The following is a 21384-nucleotide window of genomic DNA, read 5'->3' as shown; positions in this document are numbered from 1 at the left end:
TGGTTTTGCTTCCCCCCCCCCCCCTTCTCGTATCACCTTAGACATGGAAGAAAGCCAAGACAGGACTCCTGGCTGTTTCATGTTGCCTAGTACCTGTGATCCTAGTTGAATCGGTTCATTTTGGTATAACACGATCTTCCTGTCTGTAGTAAAGGGCAGAAAAATGGTGGGTGTGAAAATGACAAGCAAGTATTTATCTACACTTTTCTACACCACAGAGAAATGCCCACACAGGCTGTATTTGCAAAAAGCTGAATGTCTTCACTGATTCTTTTCTTTCAGCCCTTTATTGCCTGCTTTTAGAAAGGGTCCTCACACACACTTTTTTTGCATCAAGCTTTCTGTTATGGGTCAGTTACCCAGGACTACGGGATTTTATTGTCTCAGTCCAGTTTACCCTGTCAGATGACCCAGTAATTTTCAGAAAATTCCACCATCATAACCTTAAGTAAAAAATAAAAAATAATTCAAGCATTCAGAATAGGTTTGAGTTCCAGAGCACAGGCAGGAAGTATGAGTTGCACTTTTAACAGCTTTTTGAAATGTGTACAGTGGCTAATGTAGGGGGAATAATCAGAGCTGCCAGTTCACTTCACAGCCTCCGTAACTCATTAGAGCAATAAAAATTCCTGGTTTTAGCAGAAGGTAGTTCAGTGTCCAGACATGTTTACTGGAAGTGTAAATTCTCTGTGCAACAAGGCCATTAGCTTTTGGATTTCCTTCCAAACTTCCTTAGTTTAAGAAAGCATCACGACGGTGAAAGATGCTGGCTTGAGCAAATATTACCCATTCACAAAGCATGCACAATTCAGAGAGCAGAGCAAGATTTTTCTCTTCTCCTTCCACTTTCTCTCACATCTCAGAGCAATCCCAAAGCCATCACCTCTCCTCTGGGAGAAGTAACATGTTCTCCGAAGTCCATTTAGTACCAAGGCAGTCAGTGGAGAGCATTCACAGTTGCCCTGCCTTCACAGGTGAACCTGGGGGTACATATTCATGAGCAACCAAGACTGAATGGGCTCTGAGGGTTCACCTCAGAAATAGGATGGGGAACGGCCTTTTTATTTGAGAAAGGCCCAGACTACCTTGCAGCCAGCATCTTAGGTTGCATCTACTTTCTCAACAGTCAGATGAACTGAGTAAAATAGGAAAATATTGAGAGTGCAATGGAATACCCTCTATTATTCCCACCACATTATTTTAGACAAGGTTTAAAAAAGAAAAATTCCACTATTTTAATCTTAAGAAAAATTTAAAAAAAAAAAGTAAACAGCAAAGTTCTACTTGCTGAGTAAATCTGAATGTGTGCCTGTTTGTTTTAAGGCAAGGGAAATCTCTTTAGATGTTTTAGGATTAGTAAATCTATCAGATTCAATACAGGAGTTAACATTTTCATGACAAGTCTGCAAGTCAGGGATATAACAGGTTTGGGAAAAACTTAGATCACAAGATCAGACAGTATATTTTTCAGTGTCCTCATATATTCTATAAATTTCCTGCTCAGCAAACCTCCTCAGGAAAATAAAAAATAGGATGGTTTCAACCCCTGCATGTGTTTATATTAAATCAACAGATAAAACCAGATAAAATTGTGCCAGACCCTCTGGACTTCCAATAGCCCTGGCTGTACCCTATCCTATATACTTGCCTTCACCCCAAGCATGCAGCAGGTCGGCCTTTGGGACGTGTTGGTCTACAAACCAGTTAAGATCGAGAAGCCACCACAATGAAGCCCAAGCTATCAAAAAGACTTCCCTCTCCTAACTGTAATCCCAAATCTGGGGCTAATAACAGCCATGCATAAGATTTTTTTTTTTTTTGGTCTTATCTCCTCTAGAGTTTTATTAAAACATGGGTGCCTGCCTACTTATCACAGATTTCCCTGTAATACTAAATTATAAAGGAATGTGCATGCAGAGATTGCAGTAGTATGTTCATATAACTAACATACTATCTTAAATCTGCCCATGTTAAAAAAAAAGTGTGTGCATAAAACTAATCTACCAAAGGGGGAAATTAAAAGTTTTAATCCATTCTATATCAACACAAAACATTTAGGCTGAGTAAGCCTGAGAGTCATTAAAAAGCCAAGCTACTTCCTCTGAGGCCTGAGAAGCAGGCTGTGCTCCCTCCGTTTCATAAAACTCAATCATATGCTGTGCAGCCTCACAATGGGAACACTGCCTGTGTTCCTCTGAGAGTCAGTTTTGCTTCCTATTACAAGTTAAAAAGATCTTCTCTTTTCTCTTGCAAATATGGAACAATTGTCACAATCCTAGAAAGCCAAAGAAAAGCTGAATTGCAAATTTGCAAGCCATTCTGCTCCAGTTTCCAAGTTTATGCCAACATCTTTCTCAACCTCCCCATGTACCTCAGTTTAAGACCTAGTTTGTTGGATTTCTTTCAGTAGAGTATCACTTTCATAATATGTTGGTGTGTACAAATGACAAATGGGTTATCATTTTTACTTTTATATCTAGAATAAAAAAAAACAAAACCCAAGAGTTCTATACTGAATTGAAACACAAAGCTTTTTGCCATAGTGATTGTTATTATTATTATTATTAATCATGTTGTGAAGCATTTTATAACTAATTTTGAAGGGAACTCAGAGGGCTTACAAGTTTCATGCCTCAAGATATATGTATTCTGTAACTATAAAGAGAAAAGGTCCATATACCAATTTGTCAAAAGCTGCAACTTAATTTTTCTTTCTTTTTTTAATCAAAATAATAAAAAGTATAATGTCAATCAAATAGACATAAAAGCAAGAAAACCTTGCAAAAGCAACAATCCACATTTATCTAAGCTAATTAAATATGGAACTTTGCAGTATTACAGTGAATCAATAGACTAACATAGTCAAATGATCAAACTCCCAAACTAATATAACACATTATCACCACTAACAAAGTTAACACTAGGAGGAATTACTGTAAGTGCTGCCCTAGGAGAATTTAAGACAATGACAACATCCTTCAGCTGCAATTCCCTATCTAGTGATCTAGCTACAAAAGCACACAGATAATGAATAGCAGCACTTACTTAAGAATGTAAATGCCTACCAGATTTAAGTGTCCATTAGCTATCTTTGCTTTACACCTTGCTGTCACTAAACACACAGTTAGGAGGGTTCTTATTCCATCATCCTCTTCAAAGGGACACAGCATTTCCATGGGACTAAAAGAAGGTGTGACAGTTAAATCACATAAGGGCAGATTTAAACACCACCATTAACATCAGAGAATCTGACTTGATCAGTGACAAGTTGTGGTTTAACTTTAGAAAATCATTAAAGGGCTCTGTTGGGACTCCCTCATGTGCACTTATAAATGAAAAGCAAGAAACAACGGTGTAGCTTCCAAAAAAAAAGCAAAACAAAAAGACAAGAGAGTAGAGCTTGAGTCACTGCTTATCTTCTTGGGATCTTGCTATTTATCAGACGGACTCATTGTGGAGCTTACTGGCACACACACACAGAGGTTTCATCTGGCCACAGGCTAGCTTCCCTAATCACCTAAATCTTTGAATTCTTTCTACTGTGGATGGCTTGCCTGAGGAAACAAATTCATGTAACTTCAGCTATGCCTGTGGCTAACAGAATTTTTTGTTTCCTTTTCCACAGCCTTTACTTCTTGAGAAGCATGTCCTGCCAGCTCCACTTCAGAACCCAATTCAACATGTCAGGATAAGTTAAGTAGGCCCAGATGTTGCCATGTCACTTACATGATCTTCCACAAAAAGACAAAAAGTTAGGCGGGTATTTTAGAAAGTTTGAGTGCCATCTTCCAGCTGAGATCAGGGACATAGGCTCTGCCATCACCAAAACTTGCTCTTACAACCAAGTCAATGTTACTTCCGTGTATGCATTTTAAGGAGATTTATTCTGTTCTTAGTACTTAAGCATGGATTTCTGGTAGGATCAGTTGCTTGTCTGGAGGAGGCAAAGAAATTGAAAGAACTATAAAAGCTTATAACTTACTCTGCTGGCCTTTATACTTCATTAATTTATTTTTGTAGTAAATAAACTTTTTCTCATATTAAAATAATCTTGGGTTCAACTAATATCTAGATTTATATTCCTCACAATGCTTATAAGTAATTGTTCTCAAGGTTTACCCAGGAAAAGGACTGCATTCATGCAAAGCCTAGCATAGTAGTAATTTTTTTTTCCTTTTTGTGGCAGACACAAGCCTTTGAAAGCCACAGAAATGACAATAACTAATAAAGAGCAGCCATTATCCACCCCCATACATTTCTATAGGCATCATATAAGCCACATCAGAGCAGCACACAATACTTCACTCAATACAAAGGCAAATATAAGCTGACCAAGGAGGTGGAAACTTCTACAGGCAGCCTGCATTTAGGCTTCAAGGCTACACTCAGACTTACCATTACGACCACTGATCGCAGAGAGAGAGGGGTTAATGAATGCTATTTCAGTTCAAGTCCTTCTGGGAGCAAGATTACATGCACCCAGCAGGAAATCTGAAGCAAAAGTTAGATCCTTGGCATATGAAAAAAAAGTCAAAATGGATCTCCTGGCTTCAGTGAAGCATTTATATTTGCTGAGGTTAACGCACATTACCCACCTCCTGCCCCACCATCCATTGACACTGAGCTTAGGGCAAAGGAAAGTCATTATAGCATCTCCATTGACAAAGTGAAATAAAATACTCGATAATAAAGAGGCGATACAGAAACCAGGGATATTTCCTGGACTGATTACAGATTTTGGGGGAAGGGGGGAGGGGAATGAGGAGGGGAATTGGAGATGGGAAGGTAAAGAGATTCAGACTTGTTGTCAAAGTCTTAGGTCTGTATACTTCCTCTCCCACAAAGCTGTACTTTTGGAGGAGGAGTATGTGCTTTCGGTAGTGATTGTATAAGCATCTGTTCCTCAGGCTCCTTGAAGAAAACAGTGGAGTAGGGTTTTGGGGGGGGGTTTTAAACACAAAAACTTGAAAAGCTTAGAAAAACTAACACACACTACTGTCAAATTCAGTAATCTATCTCCAAAGGGCAAGAAATGTACACGCAACTGAGATCTAAGTAACCTATCTGCTCATTCATAGATCAGAAAAAGCAGTTTTATAAACTTACATATCCTAGGAAACAGAAAGCACAATGTGCTGAATGGATTTGGAAAAGCAGACTGGTGGATTTAAAATATATATATACACACACACACAATGTTACAAATGTCTCAGCATCTCGCATGTACAAAAACTTTTGACTGATACAGCAATTAAAATGCAGAACTGAAGAAATTTATGTCCTGAAAATGCCCAATGTAAGGATCTGCAAAGAAACATCTTCCCACGTATTATCAGTGCCTGAGGGAAGAAGAGAATTCCAAAGGCATTGCCACTTGAGCAGCTTTAATCCAGTCAACTTCTGTTGTTGTTATCCAAATTGTTTTGCAGACAGGCTGATTTCTGTGCATGCTCATGAATATATATACACAGGTATACACCCATTTATTAGGACAAAACACATTCCTCCACTGAGGAACCTACTCAGCTCACATAATTCCTCTTTTTTCTTTTTCTTTTTTAAGGTCTTCAGATTTTTGCTTGAGTACAAAATTCCAGTTTTTAACATTGATTTCAGCCTGACATGGCAGCAAAAGAAGCAGCACAGACACACATGACAATTAAGTCCATTAAATATTCAGCATTCAAAAGCCCAATTCATAATCAATACAGAATCCTTACTGGAAAACTAAAGAAGAAAGCACTTGTTTACAGTTTATGTTCTCAAGTGAAAAGGACATTAGGGAAGACAATTCACTATTTAAAACACAAAAAGCAAAGCCTGAGGGAAGAGGACTACCACTGTAATTCCCTGCCGACAGGTCTACCAAGAAGAAAGGGGTGGTTTCCCTTGGCCATAAAAGTTTCACTGGATAGCAGAGTACTTTTCATTGCTGTAAACACTGGCTGATTAGGAACAGAACATGATTTAGGAAGACAGAAGTCCAAAAAGCTAAAAGGAGGGATATTCTCTCTTTCTCCTCCCTAGACCTGCAATACCAGTTGTTTGCTTCTCCTTCATTTCCCTGACTTTTTACCATATCAAGAGCATCTGGTCATCAGAAAAAGAGAGATTTAAATACCACTTGGCTACGTACAGGATGACTGATGAATATTCATTTGGTAGATGAAGTGAACTTTGCCTCATGATTAAGCAGGATCTCAGTGAACCAAGTATTCCTATCATCAAAGCGCGTGCTGTTTTACCCAATAGTTGCCAAAGTGCAAAAACATCACTGGCAGAATAAAGGGCAAAGTGAAAAGGTTATACTGATTTTTAGCAGCCTGGATACAAGAACAAATACAAGACATCTTCATAGTACTGTACTGAGGGAGTCCTTAAAACAGTCCAAGGCTCTGATTCACCATTCCTGTCAGATTTAACTGGGGCATCTGAAAAGGCTGCTGCCGCCTCAGGTGAGGACAGTAACTTCTTCAGTCACCATGCCTCTACCTGACAGAGGTTATGAACCAGAGCCTTCAGACATCACAGTTCGCAGTCATGCATACTAACATAAATTGAAAGTGATGGTGCCTCCTGTTAATACTTTGGGTTGTGGTGGCTTAGACCAGGCATACCACCATTCTGTCACTCTCAGCTACAAGGGCATAGTTTTCTGCAGGGAGATGGGGACAACTTTCCAATTTGTCCCAGCAAGAGTCAGGAGAGGACATTAATAAGAGCCCTCACTCTCCTAATAGGCTGCATTTGAAAATTAATTGTCATTAATTAGTTTGTGTCTTATGAATTCAAAAAAAGGATAGCACTGAAAAGAGACAAAATGAGCTGATGGTCAATGAGTATGCAGTAATCAAGGCAGGTAAACAAACGTTATTTAGAAATGCCTCCTTATATGTTTTTTAACGGGCATCCAGACCCATGCTTCCCAGGCAAGAGAGTTCAGCTGTGATTAGTATAGTCACAATTATAAGGATTAAAGGGGGAATATTTCTACAGTAAAGCATGCACATAAACCTTTTGTCAACAGAACAATGCTGGCAGTGATGTGCATCATTTGAGAAGCCAGCTTATTTTCAGAACTGAACAGGTGAACTGTATTCATGAAAATTTAAGTTTAGACCCTTGTAAAGTTTTGTTAAAAACAAAGGTATCCTTTATTCAACAAAGCTTTATAGCTTTAAGCTTGTATTATAAACTTCAAAGATCTGCTTCACAAATCTTTCATTAAGAGCTGTGTTTTCTACTCCTCTCAGCCAGTGAAATGGCAACAAAACCTGTTTTGTCACCATTGCCAATAGAAGATAGAAGACACACACGGACACACACAAACAGCTTACCAAAGAAAGTAAAAGTAATCCAGAGACTAGTTACCTTTTTTTTTTTTTTTTTTTTTTAACTCAAACATGTATAAATTCTTCAGATGTCAGTAACAGATATTAGCCATCATTTCGGCACCAATGGGCATTAGAGATCCACATGCTCCAGTTATGTCTGTGTCCAAAACAGGGCCAAAAAGCAAGCTTGACACCTGGACTGCACACTTCCTGGCAAAGAGTGGGACCTTGACAAGTAGCATTTATTTAGGGGCTAAGACTTATCAAAACTTGTGACTTTATTAAAGCCAGGGACCCTGGCAAGCTCCAAAATTAAGAACACAGGCTCCTCTCTCTAGTTACCAACATGCTGAGGAAACCATGTGACCACTTACAACTACTAGAAAATGTTTCTCTCTGGTATAAATCTAAAACAAATATCTGAAACAGATGGCTCCTTGGGTAACACAGATAATAAGTATGACAGAATTTCTTCTAACTAAACATCAGAAAGGTCTAGCAAAAAGAACGACTGAAAGAATTTTGTAAATGTTAGCACACAGGAAAATACAAGGGTCCTTACATTACCACAACTGGGCTATAAAAGAGGGACATACTTTGGGGAGAATGGTCCCCATAAATTTAGTCCCTGTGCTAACAGAACCGCACCACCTAAGTCACTATGGCAATATCAAAGTCCTGTGAATTTGGAGGTTTTCCTAGAGATCTGTAGGCCATAAAATGTTAGAGGTCAGATTTTTTTTGGGGGGGGGGGGGGCTTAGGTTCCTCATTTTTATAGTCATACCAACATGTTTGAGAGAACAGTCCAAAAGACTCAAGAACCAGAAAAGGAGATACTTTAAATTGCCTTTATTCTGTTCCATTCTTAATTTCATTTTTACTGGGGGGAGGACAGGAGAGGTCCCTCAAGGGCTTGCTAGGACTGGATACATCAGCACACCTTCCATACAATTTGTATCTCAACACTGCAGACATGAAAACAGCCCTAAGACATGCAGAGTCTTGTTCTCAAGCAGATATGGCAATACTTCCTCCATGCACCTCATCATCAGCATCGCAACCAACCTCCTTTCATGGCTCTAGTGTTAACCATCAGCCTCTGCTCATAAAGAACCTTCCCTCCCTGTTCTCATTTACCAACTTTACTGATTTATCATGTCAGAAGTTTCCAAATATTCTGCTGACTCCTAGACCTTCCTCCCTCAACTTTCTTTTCCAAACTTTTTGGAACTGTTGCACAGCCTCCACCTGTTTTCCAGCTGGAACATGACCCATGTCTTCTCTTCTATAAACATAGAATGTTTCTGCGTTTCACAAACATTTTACATCTGTGTAGCACCTTATTCTTGAAAAATCTTGTCTGGACCCAAACTGGGCTCAGGTGACTATCACAGTGATACTACAATCAAAAAATACATCTTGATGCCTTGCTTCAAATGCTGTGCTGTTTCCTTATATACTGACCTGATATATATATATACACACACACACATACACACATATATATATACATACACACATATACACACATACACACACACACAATTATACATGCAAATACATATATCTATTATACATATACACACTCACGCATACATATGTGTATGTTTTCCAATCCTTACTGTGCTCAGCTGCAAAACTGTGAGCCATGGTGATTTGCCTTCTCTGTGTCCCTTGTCATCCAATCTTTGTCTCACTTGTCTGAAGGACTGCAAGCCACCTTAGGCAGGGTCTGACTACATTTGTCTAGTGCTTACAACACTGGGGCTCACTTTTCTGGACTCCTAGATTGAATGTTACACAAAGAGGGGCAATTCCTAGTCACAACAGGCTTGCAAATCCATTTAGGGGTAAGTGGATTACAGTAAGGCATTTATAACACTGATGACTGTTCTGTTGCAGAACAACATTTAGATTATACATATTTCTACTACCTTTCCTTTCAATTAAAGAGGTAGAACAGACAGCCATGGCAAACATGGGTATTGTTTCTAATAATCCAATTCCATAGCAAGTTAATGAGGGCAATCAGACCCTTTAAAATTTTCTGAAGTTGAATGAGACTTTGGAACAGGGAACTTCATACTGTCAAATCACTACACATATTGGTATACCAAGATCTCCAGTTTGGAGACTTCCCCCCACATCAGAAACACCATCAGTTCAGTTTATGTCTGTCAGCATATCTTGCAGATGCTTATGTCAAGTGGATAAGATATGCCACAGACCTGCTCCCTTTAAGAGATGTTTCTTATAGCTGGAGAAGATTCTTGCCCAGAGCAAAGATCAGGCTTGGCTCAAATCAGCTCCTTGACTGCTTTTGTGTCTAATCATCAGCAGAGCAGAATTCAAAGCTACTGAGAAGGGCATGTGGTTTGTACCTCTGCAGGCAAGGACAAGGCAGCTTATCAAGAAGATGAACATATTCAGTGAAACTTGGTTAAATAAATCATCTTTTAAATCAACCTTTGCCCAATCAAAGTCCAGCCCTACCTATAGGTACTGCCACAAGAGGGACAGCAAAAGAAAATTCCTGCGAAGGCTGCTCCACACAGACACACAGGTAGGAAATTCCTTTGATTTTTCCCTAATCCCTCTTCCCCTAGAAAACTCCTCCTTTTTATGATCCTGATAATTTCACATGTAAAGTTTTCATGGAGTGAAAGGAGAAATAGTAAGCAGCCCTCTATAAGCTTCTCCCATGTTCTAAATATGAAGAAGTAATCTTTCCCTTAAGAGCCTACTGTTTCTTAGACTTTCTGTACACTGTTTTTGCAGGTAAACTTCAGGAATTAGCATAAATTCCCAATGTTTGTCAGGAAAAACTGCTTTGAGCTGTGTTTCAAACAAGGTCCAAATAATAGGGCAGCCCATCTCTACATGCTATTTGTCCTGATGCAAACACACAGGGACTCAAAAAAAGCGCACAGAAGAACCTGACCAAGGGGAGTGAGTGAATCGTGACCTGTAGGCTTCCTATTTCTGCATGCTGAAATTCTCTTCCCACTTCAGTGGCACCTGTTCCAACTCCCCACCACACATGCATACTTTTCAGTATGCTGCTTGAATAACCTCAGCAATGCACTTCTGGCTTTGACAGCAAACAGTCTGTACCATGGGTAGCCAAAGAGGTGGTTCTGCAGTAGGCTGTTATCAAGATCATGGAGGGATTTGAGCGCCTGCTACTTCTCAAAAAAGGCCTGTTCCTACATACATTAGTCACATAGGTGACAGAAAGAGAAGCAAAATCAGAGCTGTGCGGAAAGTTTCACATACAGGCAGATGAACGTTATTAGCATTTTTTTGGCTGTGATTAGAGGCTAATTTTCTGCAACACAACTTTGGCCTTTTGACAGACTGCAGTTGGTAGAGATAGGCAGAAGAAAATCTATCTAATAAAACACAGATCATTGAGTTTACTAATTACCTGAACTTTCCAACCAGAGAAGGTTGTCCTCCTTCACCTCGTTTATCAGCATGGGTCTTTGGCAGGAGTTGCTGAGACAGCTAACTTTGGAGTTGTTCCCTGAGCATGACTATTGCTTACTTTCAGCACATGATACGTGATATTCCCCCTACTGACGTGCACCACCCAAAACAAAGTTCCATTAGATCACAAAAGCATAGAATATCTTAGGTTGGAAGGGACCTCTGGAGGCCATCTGGTCCAATGCCTCATGCAAAACGGGGCCAGCCCAGATCAGGTTGCTCAGGGCCTCATCTAGGTAAGCATCTCAGGGATGGAGGTCCCACAGCTTCTCTAGGTACCTCTTCCAATATCTGACGGTCATCACAATGAAAAGCTGTCCTTATGTCTAATTGGAATTTCCCTTGCTGCAACCTGTGTCCGTTGCCTCTCGCCCTATCACTGTAAATTTCTGAAAAAAGTCTGGCTCTGTCTTCTCCATTCATTCCAGTTAGCTATTTGAAGACAACAATAAGACCTTCCCTTTACCTTCTGTTCTCAAGACTGAATAAACCCAGCTCTCAGCCTCTCCTCAAACACCATGTTTCCAGCCCCCTACCATTCCACTAGACTTGTTCTAATATGTCAATGTCTTGAACTGGAGAGCCCAAAATGGGACACATTACTCACATGTGGTCTCACAAAAACCAAATAGAGAACAATCACTTCCTGCTGGCTACATTCTTAACAATACTGCCCAGTATACAGTTGACCTGCCTGCAAATGCACACCACAGACTCATGTTCAGCTTGTGCACTCATGTCCTTTCCTGCAAAGCTGCCTTCTGGCCAGCCAGCACCTGGACTGTATTGTTGCACAGGGTCCAGATGCATGGTTTTTTCCACTTTTCCTTGTTGAACTTCATGAGGTTCCTCTCAGCCCATATCTCCAGCCTATTGAGGTCCCTCTGAATAGCAACCTTACCCTCCAGCCTATTGACCACTTCCTGCAATTGGTATCATCCACAAACTTGTTGAGGATGTATTCTGTCTCACTGTCCACATCATCAATAAAGATGTTAAACAGTATCAGCCCCAGTACTAACCTTAAAGAATGCCACTAGTAACCAGCCACCAGCTGGTTCAGCACTGATCAAAACCCTCCGAGCTTGGTGGTCCAGCGTTTTCCACTCACCTAATAATGCGCTCATTCAGTTCATATCTAACCAAAATTGGCTACAAGGACTGTATGAAAGACAGTCTTAAAGGCATTGCAAAAGTTAATGTGAACAGTATCCACTGCTCTCCTCCTGACCACAGAGCCAGTCATCTCTTCATCAGGCATCATAAAAATGTAAATCCATACCAGCTGATCCCAATCATTTTCTTGTCCATCATGTGCTTGATGTGGCTTCCACAATGATTTGCTCTGTAACCTCCAGGGGACCAAGGTCATTGTCTAGTAGCAATTCCCAACATCAAGTACATTCTCCAACCAGCTGGTCTCAAATTCTCCGGGGAAGTAACACAAAACCCTGGAGATACTGACTAGAAATTCTACTACAGTTGTCATGAACTCATTGACAAGTCATTTGAGTCAAACTACCGCAGTCACTTCAGCAGCCTGTCATTTCTAAACCGGATTGTTTTGTTCCCTTCCCATAGACACTATGTCGCATTTTTCTTATTGATTACATCTCATTGCATTGTTGAGGACATCAGGGTTGGAAGCAAAGTTTTGCAGCCAGATAGGCAGCAAACTGAGGCTTTATGGTCATTTGAGTATTCACATGAGAATTGCTACATAAGCATACTGTGTCAGCTCCTCTTTTCATTTTACATAGACCAAACAGGCTTGGTTAAATTACCCCTCCTTCAAGTGGTTACCTGATGGCACATTTACACTGTCAGTAGGTGTATGCCTGAATGTTCCAGACCCGTTATACCTCATAATACCTGCACTCGTATCTTATTCAAGTTGCATATACAGTGTATCTGAGTGTAACACATGCTACCTCTGTAAGCTCCTCTCTAGAACAGAATCAAAAGGTGTTTTAATTAGGATTCTGAGGCAGAGGAAAACATGGACAGCTCCAAGAACTTCGACTTACCAGTGATTAACTTCTAAAGGACAGGGAAATAAAGCAGGTGCCTCATTTTGTATGAGAACTGAGATGTGGAGATAACAAACCCAGGTAGAAAGAAAGAAAAAAAAAAAAAGAAAAAAAAAGAGCTTTGTAAATGGAGATATGGGCTTTCTTAGTTGCTTTAAAGTCCCCCTCCAAAGCAAATCTCACACTCATTAATGATAACACTCCAGCTACAATGTCTTTTCCTGAAACTTAATTTTGTTTAGTTAAAGTAACTAAGAACAGGAAAGCCTGGTTAGAACAGTGAGGTCCTTCCTTGATCTCACCTCCTCTTCTGTAAATCCAATTTTGTCACATATCTTCTTGCAGTGCTCCAACATTTTTGTGATGTTATTGGTTTTTTTCCTGTAATACTTAAATCTGGTTTTAGATCCTCACCTCAGTTTTCACCATCTTATCATAGGCAGACAACTTCCTCCTCCAGTTCTGCATCTTGCTAAGACACTAACTTCCTTTGAGACAGGAAGCCAAGGAAAGTGAAGAGGAGGAGGGAAAAAAGGGGGACTGTATTCTTCACCTTAACCTAGTTAACTAGCTTCAACTTTGCAAAGCTGGATTTCCTGGGAAACAAAACCCCAAGAATTTTGGGGCAAACCATCTCAATATATATTTAGAGAGAGCATATTTAGGGCAGTTCACTATTTTTGTTCACATGTATTTTTTCCATCCTGCTTGGTAGAGATGACTTCTGCTCTCCAGCCCCGAGAATGTAAAGTGACCAAAAAACCCCAAAAGAGCTACGGATTCTACCTGCGTATTGAGAAAGACACAGCAGGACATCTCATCCGGAACGTGGAAAAGGACAGTCCAGCTGACAAGGCTGGCTTGAAGGATGGAGACAGAGTCCTCAGGGTTAACGGTGTATTTGTAGACAAGGAGGAACACACACAGGTACATCTCAGTTTAGTCTGGGATCCATACCAGCCCCCATAACCCACTGTCACTATGGGAAGCTTTCCTTTCCTTTTTTTTATGGCAGCTATAGCTAGGAAATCCAAGAGGTGAGTCAACTGCTCTGGTTATCTCCCTGCATCATTCATTATCCACCACGGGCATGAAATGCCTTTGATGTGCCTTCAAAGTGCCTAAGTAGAGGGATGAGACACCAACAAGAGTAGGCAGTGCCCAAGCTGATACTGCAACCCTTCCTGGGGAGGGCTTTTAAGTCAATCACTCTAGTGCCTGCTTGCAATTTGACCTTGTCCACTACAGGTGGTGGAGATAATCAAGAAGAGTGGGAATTCTGTTGTATTCTTTGTTCTGGATGAAGCTTCCTATCAAAAGGCAAGAAAGGAGGGAGTGAACTTGGAAGAGTTGGGTCAAAAGGCATCAACAGAACAGCAGCAGGAGCAGCAGCAGTCCCCACCACTCAGGGCCAATGGAGTGATCACTGCAGCTCCACAGCCCCGGCTCTGCTATCTGGTGAAGGAAAGGAATGGCTATGGCTTCTCCTTGAAAACCACAGAAGGTGAGAGCTTGGGCAGGAGGGAAGATGGTAAAGATATGACAGCAGGTACAGAGACAATACAGTTAACTTTAAGTGCCCTTGCTAACAGAAGGGAAGTGAAAGGAGGCAAGATGGGTTCAGCTCTCTACCATCCATTTCTGTACAGCATATGCAGCTTCCATTTTTCTGAGGGCCACATTTCTTATGTGGTGGAGGGAAAAAAAAAGGCAGAAAACTGGATAAAGAGAATAAGCTATTTTCTGCTTGCTGTTTAAGACCACTTCTGCAGCCCCACTTCTTGTATACCAGATATATACTCCAACCACTGCATCAAGGCCTGCTCCGTTCCTCCAAATTACCTTGGGAACCAGTACACAAGGTTCTAAAGACAGCTGAAAAAGGAAAACCACATGCTTGTTTTGATTTGCAAATTATTTCATTTAGAAAGCAAGAAATCTTCAAAGTCTTCCACACATACCTTTCCTCCAGTGCTATTCAAAAGAATATGGACATCTTCCAGAAAGCATCAGCTCTAAAGAGGGTATTTCAGAATGCAATATAACTCAAAGGCCAAACATGGAAGCCTTCCAAACAACGGGAAGTTCTGAAATGCACATAACAGCAACAAAAGCAGCTCCCCACTTCAAACTGCCCCTTCCCCCATCCCACCAAAATCCCTTTCAGCTGTCTTAGTCCCTTAAGCACTCTCAGTAGAGAAATAAATGATTGTTTGAGCTGCAGATAGTGCAAAAAATGCCTCTTCCCCCACAGGAGTGATTTTTCCAGGGCAGGATAAGGCACATGGGCATGTGTTTATGTGGAAGGTTTGTGGTGCCACTGTAATCTGTGCATAAACAGAGATCCAGAGTCTCTAAGGACATCAGGGCTGAATTTCCTTAGCCATCAAAATCTAGGCATGTTTTGTTGACTTACCCTGCGTAATGAGTTTTCCCATCTGTTTTAGGTCAGAAGGGGTTGTTCATAGTAGAGGTATCATCACAAGGAGCAGCTGCAAAGGCTGGTGCCCAAAATAATGATCGCCTGATTGAAATCAATGGAAAAAACGTGGAAAATGACACACACGAGGAGGTGGTGGAAAAGGTATTTGTACAAGTCACCTTCTGTCTGGCCCACTTTCACAAAAACCTATTAGGGTTACCGAGGGGGCAGGCCTGGCTGGTTTGAACGCTTCACAGTAAATCTTGGAAGTCTCTGTGTATCATCAATACTGCAGAGTACCCTGCTACTATGGCTCTATTGTCATGCAGCCTCTTGAACTGTCTCTGAATGAATACTGCCATCAAGACAGGCCAAAGAAATTTAAATACCACAACTATAAGGTTGTCATGAATCCTATTAAAAAAACATCAAGCCCTGTTCCTAGAAGTCCTAGAAATGTTCTTAATGGAAAGAGGGCAAGTCATCAAATGTGGCTTTCAGTGCAGGAAGAGGGGGGAACTTTCCAATGATGCAGTTAGCTTGGAACAGGGAGGATTAATGTTTCCAAACAGTAGTTCCTTCTTCCTGTTAAGAAATCCAAGATTAATGAAAATTACTATGCAAGTAACTTCACTACCTGGCCTCAGCTTCAAAGAACATTGTTAGTGAGGCTTCAGCTTTCCCACTATCAGCACTGCTAAAATGCAGTTGGAGTTGAAAAGATTTCAAAGTGCCCTGAGGCCAGCAGTACATACTCCAGCACTACAGCAACACAACTCAATGTATGCTAATAACTACAGAACTATGCAACATCTGTGTTTTGTTGAGTTGCTGTAACATCAGCTGCAGAGTGATAGTGGGTAAGATCAGCATTAGACTAGAAGCTTAGAAGCAGAGGCTGAACAGACCAAAAAAAAGCAGAAGTCAGTAATACAGGGAGATGGAAGAGGACCAAGAGTGACAGGAAGTTAATGGTATGGCAATGCCAAGTTATCCATTCAATTGTTGTTACTGTAATCCAAAATGGTGATACAGATGTCATATGTTTATATTGTAGAGCTCTAGATCTAGATCAGAGCAGCACTACTTACTGATTACTCATTCGATTTTACTGCCACTCACTGCATGCCACCTTCATGACTGTGGCACAACACTACAGCTAATTCTCTAGAGACCAGGAAAACAGTAAGTAGTACAGGAAATTCCCTCAGCTATATGGAGGATCTCACACGCTCAAGATCTTGGCACAGTCTGGGCATGCTCCAAGTTCCTAACTGAAATCAATTCTTTAGTAGACTGGCCTAGACCTTGTGGTTCCTTTATGAACAGCCTCTACACAATTGTATATCAGTGCACCAGTTACTGAAATCATCTACGATTCCGCTTGATGTTGAAGGGGCCACATCTGAGACTGTAAATGTACTAATGCAGGTAAAGAAGTCTGGAAATCATGTTATGTTTCTACTTTCCGATGAAGAAACGGACCAGTATTACAGAAGCCAGAAGATGTTACTGAGCAAAGAGAGTGCCAGCCTAAAACTGCTTCCCCTCAAACCACGACTTGTTGAGCTCCAGAAAGGAACAAGTGGTTATGGCTTTTATCTACGAATGGAACGAAATACTGGTGGTAAGAACAAAACCAACAAGGCCACCACATATGCTGTACAGTTTCTTCCTGTATAAGCTTTGCAGACCTTATTCTCCCAGTCTGGCTTCTTATTGCTAATCTTGGAGAAATTATTTATAGTCCTGTTGCAAGCAGTGCTACATCAGGGAAACGGTCTCGACCTGAGGCGCAGCTTGGAAAATTAGCCTTTACCATCAGAAATGTCTTTAAACTTCCCAAACATACTCAAACTATTTTTTCCCCCTTCTTCTGATCTTAGATCATGTAATCAAGGATGTTGATTCTGGGAGCCCAGCAGCCAAGGCAGGTCTCAAAGACAATGATACCTTAGTGGCTGTCAATGGTGAACAAGTGGAGGCTCTGGACCATGAACAAGTAGTGGAAAAGATTAAGCAATCGGAGGAAAAACTCACACTGTTGGTAGTGGATAAGGAGACTGACACCATGTATAAACTGGTAAGAAAATGCAGGCTACTGCTAGGAATTGATAATTCATCACTGAAAAGAGATATAGGCATCAATGAAATGGCCAATCTGCTCTGACAGAGACACTTCTTCAACTTGCAGGAAATATCTAAAATATGTCCATATTTCAGCAACTCTCCTTGTATTTCTATAGCAAGTCACTAAACATCCCAAGTTTTTGGCCTGTTCCCAATTTTCACAGTCACTACTGAAACAATTCTAAATTTGAACACATCAGAGCAAAGACAAGTTTAAGACAGCAAAATGAGAGTTATGAGGTTGCGTAACCACTTATGAGGGAAATGGGTAACAAAACTCCCTTCTCACATAGATCAACATCGTAGTTTTTGCCTTTTAATTTCTGGCTGAGGTGAAGGATTCTTCACTGCAGATTAATTCTGAGTCATAAAAAGGTTTCAAACAAAACATGTTTAACCTGAAAGCCTAATACAGATTTCATAACAGATTTTTTTTTATATTAACAAGCTTTTCTTTGTTACTGTTTTTTTCAGGCTCAAATTTCCCCCTGTTCATACTACCACAAAGTACAAGATCCATCTCCAGCTAAAATGGAGGAAAGAGTGGAGTTGCACACTGGGCAGAAAGTGAACAAGCCAAGAATCTGCAAGATGGTGAAAGGGCCTAGTGGATTTGGCTTCAATTTGAATATGATCAAGAACAAACCTGGACTGTTCATCAGTGAGGTACTAACACAGGACAAGAAACAAGGGAAAGCTTGGGCAGTCAAGTCAGACAGCCTCCCCCTCTTCCTTCTGTTCTGTAAATATATTCAAGTTAAACCACAAAAAAAGATAAGTCTGTTCTCCAATGTTCTTAGATAACAGAGTTGTAATTGTTAAAGCCAGACCGACACTGTAGGACCAGGTAAAATATTGTTTGGGAGATTAAAAAAATGAGCACCAAAAAAACCATTCCTCATTCTGTTAGATGTCAAAATGTGAGGATAATTCAACTTTTGCCTCATTTTTTACTTTTATTCATAAGGCTGGCATGCTAACATTAGTAATTTAAAGAGATTTTTCTGAGCTGTAGAATACCCTAAAAATGTAAAAGATTTATCTCCCCCTTCCTTCTCCAAATTACACAGCTGGCAAGAGTCAAACTTCTATTACCTCAAATTATGACTGTGCCTTTAGTTGTTTTTTTTGTTTGTTTTTTTTTTTTGGGGGGGGAGGAACGTTTCCACTCATTACTAAGGAATTTGTGAAATGTAATAAACTTAACGTTAAGTTACCAGACAGGGATCTGCAAATAATAATAAAATTGGTTTTCCACCTGTCTTCATGATTCCACCATGCCACACTTCTAAAATGAAAGCCTAACAAGATGCATTTTAAAGCTAAATTTGATGGGTCCCATATTAATTTCATCTAAACCTGTTGCCTCTCCCAATTCATTTCTTTCTGTCCCATGATATCTCCCCTCTCCCATGTTTACTTTGCTGTCTTGTAACAAAAGCAGTAACACAACATCATAGATAAACACTGGTTGTTAATGTGTCTTCTCAAGTTTTGTGCTAATATCACAGTTTGAACTTGCCTTTTCAGGTACAAAACAGTGGGCCAGCTGACACAGCTGGTCTAAAAGATAATGACTTTTTGGTGGAAGTAAACGGGGTGAATGTGATGAATGAACCCTATGAAAAAGTGGTGACAAGAGTGCAGGATAGTGGTGACGAACTAACACTACTGGTGTGCAGCAAAGATGCTTATGAATACTTTCAGCATCAGAAGACTCACATTACAGCCTCTACAGCAGATCCATCCTACAATGCTTTTGCACCTCCTGCTCACACAGAAAACCCACCAGCAGAGCCAGAGAGAACCTCACCAGAGCCAAGAGAAAGAGTGAGTAATACTACATTGACCAGATGTTGAGGGATCATCCAGGGGATATGAAAAGAACTTATTTTCAGCTAGTATGTATACCTGAGCTAGGACCTTTAGCTTGAGAATGGTTTTCACAAAATCAGTTTATGTTATTAATAGGGAAGCTGGAGTCCAATTACCACAAACAATTCTTCCTTTCCCCACACATAATACAGGTGGGTATCTTTAATGCAAGATTAAATCACAGAAAGGATGAACATAAAAGATTTTGTGCACCGCAGTAATCCAAATATGATAATTCTTAATGAAGATGGAAAACAGGCAAGACACTTCTGAAAGTGCAGAGAAATAGTGCTTAAGTACACCAAAGAGCATGAAATGCTTTGGGGGAAACCAGGTGAAATACTTTGAAACAGATTATTTTGTAGAAGGAAGAGCAATTGATAGGGTATGACAACATGTTCTAACAAATGTGCTGATTTGAAGTATTTTGTTCATATTATGTCAGTAGAAAGAATTTGAAGCATGATAGAAGTCAGAAAAGAAACAAGATATTTCTTCGTGAACCAGTCATTTTGACCCCTCTGTGTGGTCAGCCTTAAATTTTTTTTTTTTGCTTATTCAGAAGAGACATTTAGGGAAGAATATGACTAATATTGTCCCTATTCATTTTTCATTATACCATGTGCAGATGTCCAGCTGCAAGTTTTCTCAAAAGTTTTTTAGTTATCAAGCTGAGTTTTGCAGAGCTGAAGTTAGCCCCTCTTTTGCATGCAAATTCAGCAGATTCCGGAATTAAACAAAAACAGAAAGCCCTTATCATACAATTTTATCTCTACAGTAAACTTAATAAAATAAAAAAAAACTACAACAACAAAAAATCACATTTGCTGGCTCATTCTCCCATGCAAATAGGTACATCATTAGTACCGATTAAAACAGCAGACCTTCATAACACTGCAGACTACCAAGCAAGTTTACAAACTAAAAATAATCATAATGTATTTGTTACTCCTCTGCAGGCAAGCTCATCCTCCTCTTCACAATCACGTGCCTCAACAAGAGCAGACGGTGACAACAGCGATGACACGCAGTTGTGAGAAGACAAACTATGCCAAGAACAAATAAGTCTCCCAACTCCCTTTACTTCAATCATTCTTTGCTACTACCCGTCCCAGAACTAGACTATTTCTAGGATTACCATACCTGTAAGGGAGTACAATCTCTTGCTGAAATGCAACTGCCTGAAATAAACATTTCAATGTAACTTGTAGTCATTTAACACACTGCAATTGTACTTCATTGGCTTTCTGCCTCGTAAAGTGAGCAGTTAGTCACTTATTTCTGTAAAGGCTTAAGTGACTAGAGGTATATACTTAAATATGCTGCTGCAGAGGGAGGAACCATGTTTCATAAATCCATAAGTGTTTTAGCCTTTTAAAGACAAGCTCTTAAATACAGAACAACTGATCTCTCTCCACCTCCCAGGAGAAGGGGTTCTCCTAATCAAAGCTCATCAATTCAATCTCTGTGGTGACTTATGTGCTGTATTTACTGCAGTACAACTGCTGTGATATGTCATAAGCCAATGGACTACGTGCATTACACTCCTTTCCCTTACTAACACTGCAGAAGATTTTTCAAACATTATGCTAACTTCATAATTCACAACTCAAAACCTTTAAGCACTATTCTCTCTGTTTATAGCTGTGGATCATGGTAGTTAGAATAGCGTATGTAATTCAGAGTCATGCTTTGTCTGACTCCAAGCCAACCACATTGTCTTGAATGCGACATAAATGGTTCTGTAATACTGCTACTGTATGCTTTGCCTCCTTGCTGTACACCAAAAACAATGCTGAAATAAATCGTTGAGCATGGCTATTTCTTTTTCCCAGGTCTTACCCTTGCCACCTATGATTTATGTTCCAGAACAATTCTAAAACAAAGAAAGCTGGGGAGAGTGGCTATGGGAAGTTACAAGTTCAAGTCACATGAGTAAAATTTACTTTTATGCCTTGAATTATGTCAAGAAGGGGATACAGGCTACTGTAGAAGAACACACAGGTTGTGGGGAATACTGAATTTACAGCATATAAAGTAAACAAGGAATAGTTGTGATCTGACTTTACACTGAACTCCAGCAAACAGTAATTCAAAGCCTCA

General features: G+C 40.1%; 1 protein-coding gene across 1 annotated transcript; it reads left to right on the top strand.

The window, feature by feature from the left end:
• Positions 1–8905: 8905 nt before the first annotated feature.
• Positions 8906–20321, top strand: PDZK1 (PDZ domain containing 1). Its single transcript, XM_026083391.1, has 8 exons — positions 8906–13781; positions 14103–14358; positions 15302–15438; positions 16708–16903; positions 17163–17359; positions 17881–18072; positions 18937–19236; positions 20241–20321. Exons 1-8 carry the CDS (start codon positions 13572–13574, stop codon positions 20316–20318), a joined length of 1566 nt encoding a protein of 521 aa, XP_025939176.1. The 5' UTR covers positions 8906–13571; the 3' UTR covers positions 20319–20321.
• The last annotated feature ends 1063 nt before the right edge of the window (positions 20322–21384 follow it).

The sequence above is a fragment of the Apteryx rowi genome, unplaced genomic scaffold, assembly GCF_003343035.1.
Source record: "Apteryx rowi isolate R43461 unplaced genomic scaffold, aptRow1 scaffold_60, whole genome shotgun sequence".
NCBI classification, from domain to species: Eukaryota; Metazoa; Chordata; class Aves; order Apterygiformes; family Apterygidae; genus Apteryx; species Apteryx rowi.
This window is presented reverse-complemented; position numbering and strand designations above follow the sequence as displayed.

Coding starts and splice junctions, on each gene's coding strand:
- PDZK1 (XM_026083391.1), top strand. CDS start 13,572: ATGACTTCTGCTCTCCAGCCCCGAGAATGTAAAGTGACCAAAAAACCC. Junction 17,360..17,880: donor CTGACACCATGTATAAACTG/GTAAGAAAATGC, acceptor TGTTTTTTTCAG/GCTCAAATTTCCCCCTGTTC. Junction 19,237..20,240: donor CACCAGAGCCAAGAGAAAGA/GTGAGTAATACT, acceptor ACTCCTCTGCAG/GCAAGCTCATCCTCCTCTTC.